Source organism: Diospyros lotus, chromosome 2 (genome assembly GCF_014633365.1).
Source record: "Diospyros lotus cultivar Yz01 chromosome 2, ASM1463336v1, whole genome shotgun sequence".
NCBI classification, from domain to species: Eukaryota; Viridiplantae; Streptophyta; class Magnoliopsida; order Ericales; family Ebenaceae; genus Diospyros; species Diospyros lotus.
The window spans coordinates 34,325,163-34,339,348 of NC_068339.1; the positions used below are offsets into that span (position 1 = coordinate 34,325,163).

Here is a 14,186-nt window from a genome sequence, read left to right on the forward strand (position 1 = left end):
TTCCTACTTTATAGGACTAGATTACCTACCTTCTATCTAGGATTAAATTACATCAATTTAAATACAATAAGAAGATAAATACAACCTATCTCTATCTTGATTTATCTTGATCTCGGATGCCTCCTTGCTATTTATCTTTGGATATTTTAACACCTTTTATAACTTCCTCTTCCTCTTCCCTTTCCTCCTCGTGAATTACCATCACTTGTAACTCCTTGTTCTTGCATCTGTTCCCAATCATATATTTTTTGTCACAATGGAAACACAACTCCTTAGTTTGAGGTTCACTCTCACTTAGTCGTTTAAACGGAGACTGTTCCATTTATCGACATTCAGAGGCCGATGAGAGGAGTCATGGTTGGTAGTCGTCGATCAGGGTGATGCCATCAGGGGAGGCGAGACCACTACTCACTGGTGGTTGGCGACCAGAGTTGCAAGGGTTTGTGATCTAGTTGTGCAAAGACTGGAATGGCTCCCTCGAACCACCAGATTGCTCTCCTCAATTTGTTGGGCTAGGTCCATCATCTGCTCCAGCCCAATTGGTCTTAGTACCCTCATCTCCGCCCTTATGTCGGGCCTCAACCCATTTATAAAGTGCCCCTCCAGCAGCGCCTCTAGCATGTCCTCGAGAGGTGCAGCCAGCATCTCAAAGCAGAGGTGGTAGTCCTTGATGAACCCCTACTGCTGGAGTGCCAAGAATCGCTCTTCCACCGTGCCTTCCTGCATGGGCCTGAATCTATTCCTCATCATCGCCTTAAGCTCCTCCCAACTCCTCACCCATCGCCTTCGCTGCTCCCACTGGAACCAAGCAAGAGTAGCTCCTTCAAAGCAGAGAGCAACAGAGTCTAACTTCTCCGCATCTGACAATTGGTTCATGGAGAAGTATTGCTTGGCCCAAAACACCCTACGATCCGGGTCGTCTCCTTTAAACACTAGCATCTCCAGGCGTCAGACCCTTTTGTCCGACCTCCCATAGGCATCGTACTCACCGCCAGCATCCTTATGCCGATTTCCCAGTTCCGGCGTGGCCTCCTAGTGAGGGATGAACCCACTGGTAAGTGCTCGCCCGACTATTTCCCCTTCCTCCCTTTCTCTTGGTCCTCCCATCTTTCCATCAGCAACCCAAATTGTTCCATCATCGTCGTCGTGTTTTTCTTGATGTTCTACACCCTCTAGAACTCTTTTTTCATTGATTCCAATCCCATTTGTAATCCCTCCATCTTCCCCTCAATCTACTATTGATAATTCTCCATTCGTCCCTCCAAATCCCCCACTCTCTCAGAGATGGTCACCCCCATGGATCGTCACTCTGATACCAAAATGATAGAACCCTTACACCTTGATTGAATTTTAACTTTAAAACAGTAGGAATTCCTCAATTACAGTAGCTTACAGCAATCGATATGAGCAAATACAATGAAAGAACACAAAAATAGGCCTATTCGAGAGGGCCTCACTCTCCAACGACTTCTTCAAAAAATTCTCCAGATCTTTCTCTCTCCGCCTCCCTCCCCTTTTATGCCTATCTATCATTCTGTTTCAGCCACATGAATGAATATTCTCCCCTAACCAACTTCTGACTCTTTTGCCCCTGAATCAATTCCCTTGGTTGCCCCTATCCTTCCTCTCCTTTTACGCCTTTGAAAGGTGAGACTAATGGGAGTCCTAATAATACCCTTTCCACATGGGCAAACTGCTCACATGACCAAACTGCACACCAGGTCTAAACCAACAAAAATTCTCTGAATGACTCTTCTTTTTGCAGTGAGCATGGAGGATATGTCCTTTTACCTCCAGTTTTACTTCCTTGTCCTTCAATCTATTCCTTATCCTTCTTTTCACCAGATTGCTTCTTCTCTCCACTTGGAGAAGCTTTTCCTTTTTGTCTTACAAGGAAAGCCCATTCACTGCTGTCTTTGTCTGATTGATCTCCTTTGTTCTTGAGCTTGAAAGGTATGAACAAGCTCTGATGAGGAAATCTGAGATAAATCCTTTTGAGTCTTCAAGAGAGGAGATCTTGGAATCAAATCTTTCAGGCAAGCTCACTAAAACGTTTTCCACAACCCTCTTGTCTGTTAACTCCTCACCAAGAAGCCTGCTCTTGTTGACAACTGTCATGAGCCTGTCAAAATACTCCTTGGTAGATTCACTGTCTTTCATCCTCAAGACTTCAAATTCTCTCAAATTCAGAACCTGCATTTTCCTGGTTCTATCACTACCCATATACTCGTCCTTTAGCTTATCCCACCCCCCTTTTGGTGTTTCACAAGCCATGGTCCTTGTAAAGATCGAATCTGTAACAGCAGCATGGATATGGGCCAAATCTCTTGCAGCTTTTATTAATTCTTCTTCATGGATTCTGATTTGATTCAAGGTCGGATTTGCTCCAAAGGGTGTTGGTTCTCTATCAGTTTCAACCCACTGCCACAAACCCAGTCCTTTCAGGTAGACTTTCATCTTGACAGCCCAAACCTGATAGATTTTGCCGTTAAAAACTGAGGGTGAAAGAGAGGGAGAACTGCTGGAAGCCATAAGGGTTTGAAGTCTGGGTTTTAGTAGTCTTTTCGGAGGGGAAGCTTTGCTAGTTCTCTGTTTTGCTCATAGGTCCTCAAAGATTAGAAGATGCTCTGATACCATTTGTTGGATATGTAAACCTAAGAAGAAGGAAAGGATGGAGGTTTTGCAGAAAGGGTAAAAAAACTAAGCATCGCAAACTAGAAACAAAAAACAAAGCATCATTACATTCTTCCCTAAGCTGCATATATTCAGTCAAAATAACAGAAGTAAAACTGACAGCCAAAGCACCGTAGCCTTAACAATTATGCATAAAGGAGGAGAATACAGGAAGAAGAAAAGTAGATAGAAGGCCCCCTTAGCATTCAGGTATTTGATTGAGAGAGAATTTGTGCAAAGTACCTAACAAGTTGTGGTTAACAGAACACACCCACTGAAGTGGTAGGAATGGTTCTATTACAATCCAAAACGAGTATAAATTGGACCTGCTTTTTATTTATTTTTAAATTTTTACTCTTCTAGTTGTGACTTTAATATCTCCTCAGTTGTTTCAAGGCACAAAGACATGAAAGAACTTTGTAATCTCTTTTTCCTAAAAAGCTCAGTTGCTAAATTTTCATTTAGTTTGCATTCAACCATCGTTGATAAAAATCTATAAGTTCCTAAAGGCTTCCAATTCTGTGTTGTTTAGAGCTCTAGAAAATCCCATTTCTAAACTAAATTCCAAAGTTCTTTGAAATGAACATTATAGATGTGACTACACGGTAGATGAAATGAAGAATATTGATCTATGGTTATGCAATTATGGTCCTTGGGTTTAACTGCTGGTTATACTACTTGTTTATCTCATATGTGGCAGTATGGGTATTGGATTTTACTGTTTTGACGATACACACTGCATCCATCGAAAAGATAAAACTTATTTCCTATTTTTCTCAAAGTAAGTTGGAGTCTCATTTTAACTGAAGAAGATTATACGCAGAGAAAGATTGGAATTTGACTGTTCCTGGTTTCTCAAGTGAAGAAAAAAAATATCAACAGGATCAGGTAAGCTTCCAAACTTATTTATGTGATTTTGTTGCATGTACATGGTAGCTATGCTTGCTTGAATATAACTACAAATTTGCTTGTAATATTCCTTATGGTTTTTTATACAATATATAAATTGTGCTATTAATTCTTGTGTATATATATTTCAGCAAAAAAATATCATGCATATATTATTATGTATTGTGATTTATGATACAGTATTGGGTTAAATACACTGTACCAATGTGGTTGATAAGTGAACATATAATCCCCAATCCAAATTGCAAAAATTAATGGAGTTGATTGAATTTAACTGGTACTCAGATGTAGCATAGTGGATAAGAATTCCTACAGACTATGTCAACACAAAAAGTTAATTGCATTTTGACCTTGTGGGTTCCTAAAAAGATGTGGTTTGAGCATACCCTTTTGCAACCGAACAGGCTTTAAGCCGAGCCACAGAACCATCAGGATTAACTTTGACAACAAAGACCCGTTTGCATCCAATAGCCGTCTTCCCAAAAGGTAAAGGAACTAGATCCCAAGTACCATTCTCATCCAAGGCCCGCATCTCATCAACCATAGTCGCACGCTAACTAGGGTGTGAAAAAGCTTCAAATAAACATTTAGGAATTGAGACCAAATTTAAAGATGAAATAAAGCACTGAAGGGAGGAAGACAAATGTGTGTAAGAAGCGAAAGAAGATATAGGATGAGTACATTGATGTTTACCTTTGCAAAGAGCGGTGGGAAGGTCAAGGCTCAAATCTAGAAATGGATGAATGGGGGTAGTCGTGATGGTAGGAGGATCCGTAGAAGAAGAAGTAGCCGAAGCCCTGCAAGAATACACTTGAAGAATAGGTGGGTTAGGAGACATAGGTGATCACAGTATAGACCAAAATATCGTTATCCTCATGGACATACTATGTTTAATGGAGATAAGAAAGAATAGTGTGGTCTCAAATAAGGTAACATCTGCTTTGAGTACGAGAGTATCCAAGAAAAACACACTTAAGAGATTTTGGATCTAGCTTTGACAAGTGAGGACAAACATCATAGACAAAACAAAGTCCAACCAAAGATACGAGGTTTCATAGGGAAGAGAGATTGAGAAAGGAATAAGATAGAGTATGGATTATCCCCCCGGACAAGGACAGAGGAAGGCATGCGATTAATCAAGAAGTAGGCAGTGGAGACAACATCAGCCCAAAAAGATTTAGGAACTTCCATGTGGAAAAGAAGATCCTGGGCAGTTTTCAAGGAGTGTATTTTTTCTTTTAGCAACACCATTTTGGGGTGGGGTATCAACACAAGACGATTCATGAAGAATGCCATGTTGTGATAGAAAAGAGGTAAATTGAGCAAAAGAATATTTAGTGGAATTATCTTTGTGTGAAACACGCACATTAGTATGAATCTCTGTTGGATCTCATTTAGGAAGGAATGAAATATAGAGAATAATTCAGAGTGAGATTTCATTAAATAGAGCCACGTAGCGTGGAATAATCGTCAACAAAGGTTACAAAATACCAATATATAGACTTAGAAGGTATTGGACATGGACCCTAAACATCAGAATGGATTAACATAAAAGGAGACAAAGTGCGTTTATTAATGCAAGGGAAATAAGACACACAGTGATGTTTAGCAAACTGGCATGACTCACATTCTAAATAAGATAAAGAAGAAAAACGAGGAGATAGCTTCTTCAAAGTCGATAAGGGAGGATGTCTTGTATAATAGCGGGGATCAAGAGGAGAGGACGTTGGCGTTAGCAGCTTGTTGTGGAACTAATAGTGTAGAAGTAGTGTTAAGAAGATATAGGCCACCAAACTCATACCCTCTACTAATAATCTTTTTCGTCATAAGATCCTGGAACACATAATGGGTAGGAAAAAATGACACACAATAGTTATGACACAAGTAAGTTTACTGACAAAGAGTAAATTAAAAGAGAAATTAGGTAAGCATAAAACAAACAACAACAACAACAATATATCCAGCCTTTATCCCACTATGTGGGGTCGGCTACATGAATTCTAGACTTCCATGTATTTCTGTCTTTTGTCATATCTTCATTTAGGTCTATACATTTCATATCAAACTTTAATGTTTCTCTCAAAATCTTCTTGGGTCTGCCTTTGCCTCTTTTTTTGACTAATTGTTCCATTTCATCAACTCTCCTCACAGGAGTGTCTCTTGGTCTCCTTCTCACATGACCAAACCATCTTAGTCTAGTCTCTCTCATCGTCTTCTCGATTAGTACTACTCCTACCTTATTATGAATAACTTCATTTCTAATTTTATCTTTTCTTGTATGGTCGCACATCCATCTTAACATCTTCATTTCCGTTACGCTTGTCTTTTGCTCATGTTGGTATTTGACTGTCCAACATTCTGAGCCATACAACAAGACTGGTCTTATAGCCGTCCCATAGAATTTTCCTTTCAGTTTTAATGGGATTTTACCATCACATAACACCCCCGATGTATTTTTCCATTTTAGCCAACCTGCCTTAATTCTATGCGTGACATCCTCGCGAATTTCTCCATCTTTTTGAATCACTGATCCCAAATATCGAAAATGGTCTTTTCTTTGTAAAATTTGGTCTTCCAATTTTATTATAACATCCTCCACTCTTGCATTCTTACTAAATTTATATTTCATATATTTTGTTTTCTTTCTACTTAATTTAAATCCCTTAGATTCTAAATTATTTCTCCACAACTCAAGCTTAGTATTCACTCCTTCTTTTGTTTCATCCACCAACACTATGTCATCTGCAAATAGCATAAACCATGGCACCTTTGTTTGAATATCTTTAGTAAGTTCATCCATTACTAGAACAAATAAGTATGGACTTAGTGTAGAACCTTGATGCAGTCCTATTGTAATTTTAAATGGTTCAGTATCCCCTTCGCATGTTTTGACCCTTGTCTTTGCACCGTGATACATGTCCTTAAGGGCTTGTATATAGGTTATTCAAACTCCTTTCTTCTCTAAAACCCTCCATATTACTTCTCTATGGACCCTATCATAGGCATTTTCTAGATCTATAAACACCATATGTAAGTCTTTCTGATGATCCCGATACATTTCCATTAGGCGCTTCAGTAGGTATATAGCTTCCATTGTTAACCTACCAGGCATGAAACCAAATTGATTTTCCGAGACGTTTGTTTCTTTTTTGAGCCTCTGCTCTATTACTCTCTCCTAAAGTTTCATGGTATGGCTCATTAATTTAATTCCTCTGTAATTTTCACAGTTTTGAACATCTCCTTTGTTCTTGTATATAGGAACCAAAGTACTCTTCCTCCATTCATTTGGCATCTTTTTTGATTTAAGGATGGTGTTAAATAATTTCGTTAGCCAGGAGATGCCATATTCTTCCATGCATTTTCATGCTTCTATTGGTATATTATTCGGTCCCACTGCCTTATGATTTTTCATCTTTTTTAATGCTTGCCTTATTTCATTTGAACTTATGCGTCGATAAAATGTATAGTTCACGTTCCCTTCGGAGTTACTAAGATGTCCCAACCTAACTCTTGTGTTGCCACCATCATTGAATAATTTTGTGAAATACTTCTTTCATCTCTCCTTAATTGCTCCCTCATTCACTAATACATTTTGATTTTCATCTTTTATGCATTTCACTTGATTTAAATCCCTTGTTTTTCTTTCTCTTGCTTTAGCTAATTTATATATATATCCCTTTCTCCATCTTTTGTATCAAGTCGTTTATATAGATTCTCATATGCTTTTGACCTTACTTCACTAACAGCTCTTTTTGCTTCTTTATAATTTTTTTGATTTTCTTCATTGTTGCACTGATATACAGCCTTTTAGCAAGTTTTCTTATTTTTAATTTTCAATTGTACCTCTTCATTCCACCATTAAGACTCCTTAAGGTTAGGGGCTCTACCATTTGTCTCTCCAAGAACTACCTTTGCCGTGCTTCTCAGGGCGTTAGCCATTTCTTTCCACATTTGGTTTGTCTGTCCTTCTCCATTCCATTCCCTTCTACCCCTTAATTTTTCTTTGAAGATTAGTTGTTTCTCCTTTTTTAAATCCCACCACCTGATTCTTGGATTTTGTTTTATGTGATTTTTTCTCTTCCAATTTCTAACTTGGACGTCAAGTACTAGAAGTCTATGTTGAGTAGTCAAATACTCTCCTGGTATCACCTTATAATCCTTATAACATAACCGATCCTCTTGTCTCATGAGGAAGTAATCTATTTGAGTGCTTAATGTGACATTTTTATATGTGGTTAAGTATTTGTCCTGTTTTTTGAACCTAGTATTGGGTATGATGAGCCCATATGCCATAGCAAAATCTAGAATAGACTTACCCTCATTATTAATTTCTCCGAATCCATACCCTCCATGTACCTCTCTATAGCCGTTTCCGTCTCTACTCACGTGCCCATTTAAGTCACCTCCTATAATCACTTTCTCTCCTCTTGGTATTATTTGTATGAGTCTCTCTAGATCCTTCCGGAATTTTGCTTTTATCTCATTACCTAACTCCGCTTGTGGTGCATATGTACTAAAGATATTCATAGTCATTCTTCCTAGACTAACCTTCACCATAATAATCCTATCCCCTATTCTCTTTACATCCACTACCTCATCTACTAAGCTTTTATCCATAATAATCCCCACTCCATTTTTTCGCTCGATCATTTCCTGTGTACCATATTTTATATCCAGTTTCTAATAAAGTTTTTGCTTTTTTCCTTATCCATCTCGTCTCTTGAAGACACATAATATTAATCTTTCTCCTAATCATCACATCTACCACTTCCATAGCTTTGCCTGTTAATGTTCTTATGTTCCATGACCTAATCCTTAATCTATGCTTTTGTTTTTAGCCTTGACTTTGAATTTGATTTTGATTTTGGACTAGCTTCTTGACCCACATCCGTCCAAGCAAATGCGGGGACTCTTGCTCATTTGTCACTACATTCGCGTCGCTATGAAGGGTTACACCCACGCCCCAACGATTTTTCATAATGTGTTTAGAGTTCATGTTTTGGATCCGACTAAGTTTTACGTTGGCTGTCGGCTACCTAACACAACCCTCCTCCTTTATCGGGGCTTGGGACCGGCAATAGATAACATCCCCACGCGGAGTTAGATAAGCATAAAACATATGACAATGAAATAGATGGAGTAGGATGGATAAGCCCAGAGCCTACTATAGATGCAATGGCCCATCAGCTAGTGTCACATTTGGGAAATAAGTTTAGGAATCAAAGGATGAGAGAATATCTGGGTTCCTAGTCATATGATTTGTAGCATCGGAATCAATGACCCATTTGGTAGCAGATGACATAAGACATGTAGTAGGATTACTTGAGCTATCACCAATAGCTATCGAGGCATTGATAGATGATTCAGTGGTCTGGTATTGGGTAAAACAAGCATATTCATCAGTAGAGATCAAAACTGTTTGTTTAGAAGGGCTCTTATAATGAGTAGCAATACTGGCAACAGACAGCTATGAGGGTTTCCCATGAAGTTTCCAGCAAGTGCGTTTAGTGTGACCAATTTCATCATAGTGATAACATGTAGGTCTGTTGCTAGTATCTGAACCACAACCCCTACTTCCACTAGTATCACCATTATGCTTTCCTCCACGACCACCCTTTCCACCACGATGTCCATTTGCAGTTTAGTTACTGCGACTGACAAGGGCTGAATTGGTATCTGGAGGAGGATGAGAAATTTCAGCTCGTAGAACCCTAGTAAAGACATCATGGAGAGATCCAAGCTCCGGGCTGGACAAAATCTGCATGCGGACAGCATCAAACTCTGCTGGTAAGCCTGCCAAAAAACTCATAACAGTCGTCTGTTCACGCTGGGATTGCTGCGTTTCTACATCAGTACTAAAGGGAAGAAGAGAATTCAACTCTTCATGCACCTGTATGAAATCCATAAAATATTCTGTAAGATTCCTATCCTGTTTTTCTGGGCGATAAAACTCCTTGCATACATCATAGATGCGCAAAACATTACCTTTACCGGTGTATAGAAAGGCTAGGTAATCCATAAGCTCCTTAACAAATTCACAGTGGTTCACTAGGCCAATTACCTCGGTGTCAATAGAGTTTTGGATCTGCAGAAATATCTTGGCATCCTCATGCAGCCATACATTCTTTGCAGCAACATTAGAGGGCAGTTCATCAGTGAGATGGTCATCTCTTTCAATGTTGCGAAGATGTACCCGAACAGTTTTGCTCAAATCCAAATAGTTCCTACCATTCAGTTTGTGCTTCGTGATTTTTGTTGTCAAAGGAATGACATGATAAATGACAGTGTTGACCTCCTTAGCATCCGCTTGTTTCGTAGCATTAGTGGTGTTTGGTTCCTGGTTTGCCATCAAGATCTCTACCCAACTGATTCAACCGGATCAGAGAATAAAAACACCACTGCAGCTCAAAAGAAGTCACCAACAAGAACAGAAACGATGCCTGGAACTGGCTGCCAAAAAAATAACAATGCAACTGCAACTTGAAATATCGGGATTCAACAGGAACCTGGGCACGCAAAAGGGCTACTTTCAGTGAGTTGCAGCATGGTTGGAGCAGGTTGCCAGCAAGTCTGCAACAATGCCACAGTAAGCAGGAGGGCGATGGAAGCCAGAGAACAAGGAGGCCGGAGCAGAAGCAGCTGCACACAGCAGTCACTAGAAACAGCCGCAAGGTGGAAGCAGCAGGGTGCAAAGCAGGTGGTTGAACTGCAGTTGGTTCCGATCTTGCGATCTCATGACCAAATCCAGGGCACAGCAAGGCTGCTTTAACTTCATGATCTAGGCCATGACAGGGCCGCTTCAACTTCGCAATCTAGGGCATGACAGGGCTGCACCTTGTGACCGTATCTTCGGGCGGGACTATGGCTGCTTCAACATTGGGCTGATAGTTTTCTGACAGTTTTACTCAACTAGGGTAAACTACCTTGATGTGATACCATGTAAGAGATGGATGAAAAATACTCTGTATATTCATATTGCAGAGGCACATTACACTAATATATATAGTCTAGATCCTAGGATTATACTTTAAGATATTTGACTTTCCATATTTACATAGTTGACTATCCTAAGCCTTCTATATTTACAACATTGAATGCTCTAGATCTAGTTTCTATAACAATATGGAAAAGTTTCATTAGATGGTGGTGAATGAATATAATGATATGATCATTTCTATCACATATTTGACATTGGGAAAACAACCTGTGCATGGAAATATTTTACTCTGGAAAATAATTTTCATTTAAAAAGATTTTAGAGAAGAAATAATTCTTCAGCTTATTTTCCTATGTTTGGCATGTACTTTTTAAAAAAACTTAATGAAAACATGAAATCTGTAACAAATACATATAAAATATATACATTGGAACAATATATTTTACATATTGTTTCGGAAAATATTTTCACTTATAAAATGCTTGACGTAAAAGATTATTCTACATAAAAAAATATTTTTCATCTTATTTCTCAATAAGATATTTTATATAAATAATATTTTGTTTAAAAAATCCAAACACTAGAGGATCCAAACAATGTTCTGTGTATATAATTGTTATATTTGTTAAAAGTTTATATTTTGATCTCAAAACCAGAAATGACTTACCATAATATTTTTGGTAAGTCATTGTTTACATTTTGATTTAAAATGTTTTTGTTTACATAATATTTTCCTCATTTCTTGTTATCCAAATACTGGAGTGGGTAGTTTTCCAGAAAACATTTTTTACTTCAAAAGAAAAGGAGCCATAAATTATTCCTATTTTTATAATGTGTGTCATTATTGGTTAGGGTAAGGTACAGTTAATGATGATGGGTCATTGCACATACCAGTATTAATACTAATATATTTTGTTATACACACTAATTGGAAAAAGGGTCATTCTTAGTTTTAGTGCACATTTAATCGGCGAGAACTGAACAAAGTGCCCAGGATAAGGATAATTCAGACTTCTATCCCATGTGAGTTTTACATAGGATCAAATGCCGTACATGTACTAGGGTTTCCTTGTCCACTCCACTGTGGTCTCTTACTGGGATTCTTTCTGCAGTCCACCAAATAAATGTTACCTTGAATCCTGTAACTTCAAAACTGTTTGGAGAGGTTGACATTCAATGGTAAGGAGAGTTTCTGGCCTACTCAGGTGTATGAGAGATAGAGATCTCTTTTTTCCTAAATTTCATTTTTATTTCTTGTAATCTTAAATAATAACAGTATCTTATGTTAGGATATTAGACAATGCAAATTATTTTAAATTTTCACAAAATGCATCCTCTTATATCCAATTTTGCATACATTCCTCTAAAGGATTTCAAGAGTTCTATTGCCTAGACACAACCTCATTTCATACTTGTGTTTGGTCAGTGTCTGCTCCATGTAACATAACTCATTTTGGTTGTTAGAGTTCTTACATGATTTAACCAATTATACTTAATGGATTTCATGGCTTATTCCGGTATATTGCTTGATGGTTTTGAATATTCTGAGTATGTTCTTCAAGGATTCTAGATGCAGTTTAACTAGTTATACCCATTGGATTTCATGGCTCGTCCTGGTTTATTTTTGATCTGATCACTTTAGGAATTCTGACGTTGCTTTTCAAGGCTTCCAGATGCATAGAGATGCTTGTTATATGTCTGAAAGAATCATTGTTAGATTTATAATGATTTTAAAATGCATGTGCAGCAATCAAGTGATCTTCACAAGCAGCGTCTCGACTTGGTGAGTGAAATTATTTGTATTTTACTTTCATCTATCTTCTTTCACGTGGTTCCAAAACCTTACCATCAACATGAATATTGCTGTCAGATACACTCAAAGGTGGAGTCTTCCAATTCAGAAGCAAATATGAGTACTGCTAAACAGATGGTTCCGAAGTCTCCATAAATTGTGACTTAGGATAATGTGACTATTATTTATATGGTATCTGATAAAAATATAGAGAGGTCTGAAATCTCCATAAATAGTTTAATAATGCTTTGGAATGAAAGAACAATCTCTTTATCCTGACAGAATGGTAATCAGATTGCAGAGTTCCAAATTGTCGTTGATTATAGGATCCGTTGTTTATTTGGGATGTCACAATATAATATTTTGGTTGCATGAGGCCCTAGGTTTCTAATAGGGGTTTAAAGAAGAAGAGTTGTTATTGGGTTCATTTCAGATTGAAGTTTGGAGAGTAACTGACAGTGGAGTAGCTCCTGTAAGGTTCTTTGCCAGTGTCTTGGAGATGAGCCCTGAATCCTTCTTTATTCTATTTATCTCTAGTTCTTTGCTTTATGGAGCTGTTTTATCTGTTTTCTTTGATGATGGGGTGGTGTGCTTCCTAAAATTGTTTCATATTCGATCTGGGGCTTTGAGTGGGTAGAAGAAAAACTGTAAGATGTTTTGATTCACATGTCTTGCTTCTGTCACTCCATGTCAAAACCGTACAGTTCTGTTGGCCTATTTGTGTTTCTACTTCGCTTTTGAATTTAAAAATAATAAATATTTATAAATAAAGCTGTTTTTGAAAATTTTAATTTTCTTATTGTAACTAGTTGTGAAGCTATTAGTTTTTTTTTTTAGGCTTTATTCTGCCATAACAAATATAGCATTTACATTGATGGAAGGGGACATTTCAATCTCTCCCTGGCTGTCATATTTATCTTTGCAATTGTGGTCTCTCTCTCTCTCTGTGTGTGTGTGTGTTTTCAACGGTATCCAAGTTAATTAGAACCGTTATTGAATTTGTCTTCAATTCAATTGCCACCTAACCTTCATGTTTTCGTGGAAAGTTGGTTGGCGTTGGCACAATCTTTCAAGATTGGCAGTCTACCAAATAGTACAAAACTAAGTTTCCTCTCTCTGCCACTACTCTTTATCTCCAACCCCTTTGCTTCAGTAACGTTATCTTTTTTTTTTTTGTGCATCTAATGGTGCAATTATTTGTACTTCTTCATTCCAAAGCTACAATTAGTACATCATTATGAGAAACTTTTTGTGCATACATAATATATAAGTTCTGTAGTTTTTTTATTAGGTTTTCAACTTATGGAAACACAGTTATTAGATGTTCAACTTTCTTTTTGCATAATGGTACAAATATCTTCTTAACACATACATATCACAATGCAGTATTAGTTTTCTTTTTTAGGTTCAATTCCTGTTATTATTTTTATAATCTCCTACTCTAAAGTGTGGATTTTCAAAGGAAACAAGCAAGTGAGCTGTGAGAGATGCTATGCATAGAAATCCGTTCTAAGAATATGAAAGAAGTGCTGCTGCATCCAATTCTGAATTCTGATTTTACAGGCAATATTCACAAGTAAACTTAGTTTAAAATTTAAATGCCCTCAAGTCTGAACTGTACAAACTAATAGTAAATCTTACAAAAGGACAATTATAGGTCAGGCAAATTATTCAAAATAGGAAAATAATAATGGTAAGGAGTTTGTTTTGACTGAAAGATCACAGGTTCAAGTTATGGAATCAAATCTTTTTATAAAGTAAGGATGAGGTAATGTACAAAGGTAACCCACGCAAAGCGGGGAGCCTTATGCATTAGGATGCCGCTTTCTTGTACAAAAAATGTCATATTGAGATAATGTGACCTTATGATTCTAA

At 37.6% G+C, this 14,186-nt stretch overlaps 1 protein-coding gene across 28 annotated transcripts in view; it reads left to right on the forward strand.

Annotated features, from left to right (window-relative positions):
- Window positions 1-14,186, forward strand: part of LOC127794289 (transcription initiation factor TFIID subunit 12b-like) — an 80,217-nt gene that overhangs the window by 17,820 nt on the left and 48,211 nt on the right. For 27 of the 28 annotated variants that reach the window (XR_008021617.1, XR_008021607.1, XR_008021616.1 and 24 more), the window contains exons 6-7: window positions 3,497-3,561; window positions 12,267-12,302. Coding sequence is in view for 1 of the 28 variants with exons in the window: in XM_052325271.1 (XP_052181231.1) it covers window positions 3,497-3,561; window positions 12,267-12,302; window positions 12,745-12,948 (305 nt within the window). In the remaining 27 variants the exon portion in view is untranslated. Of the gene's footprint in view, window positions 1-3,496; window positions 3,562-12,266; window positions 12,303-12,744; window positions 13,254-14,186 lie in introns of those variants that run through there. The other variant, XM_052325271.1, reaches the window with a different exon arrangement.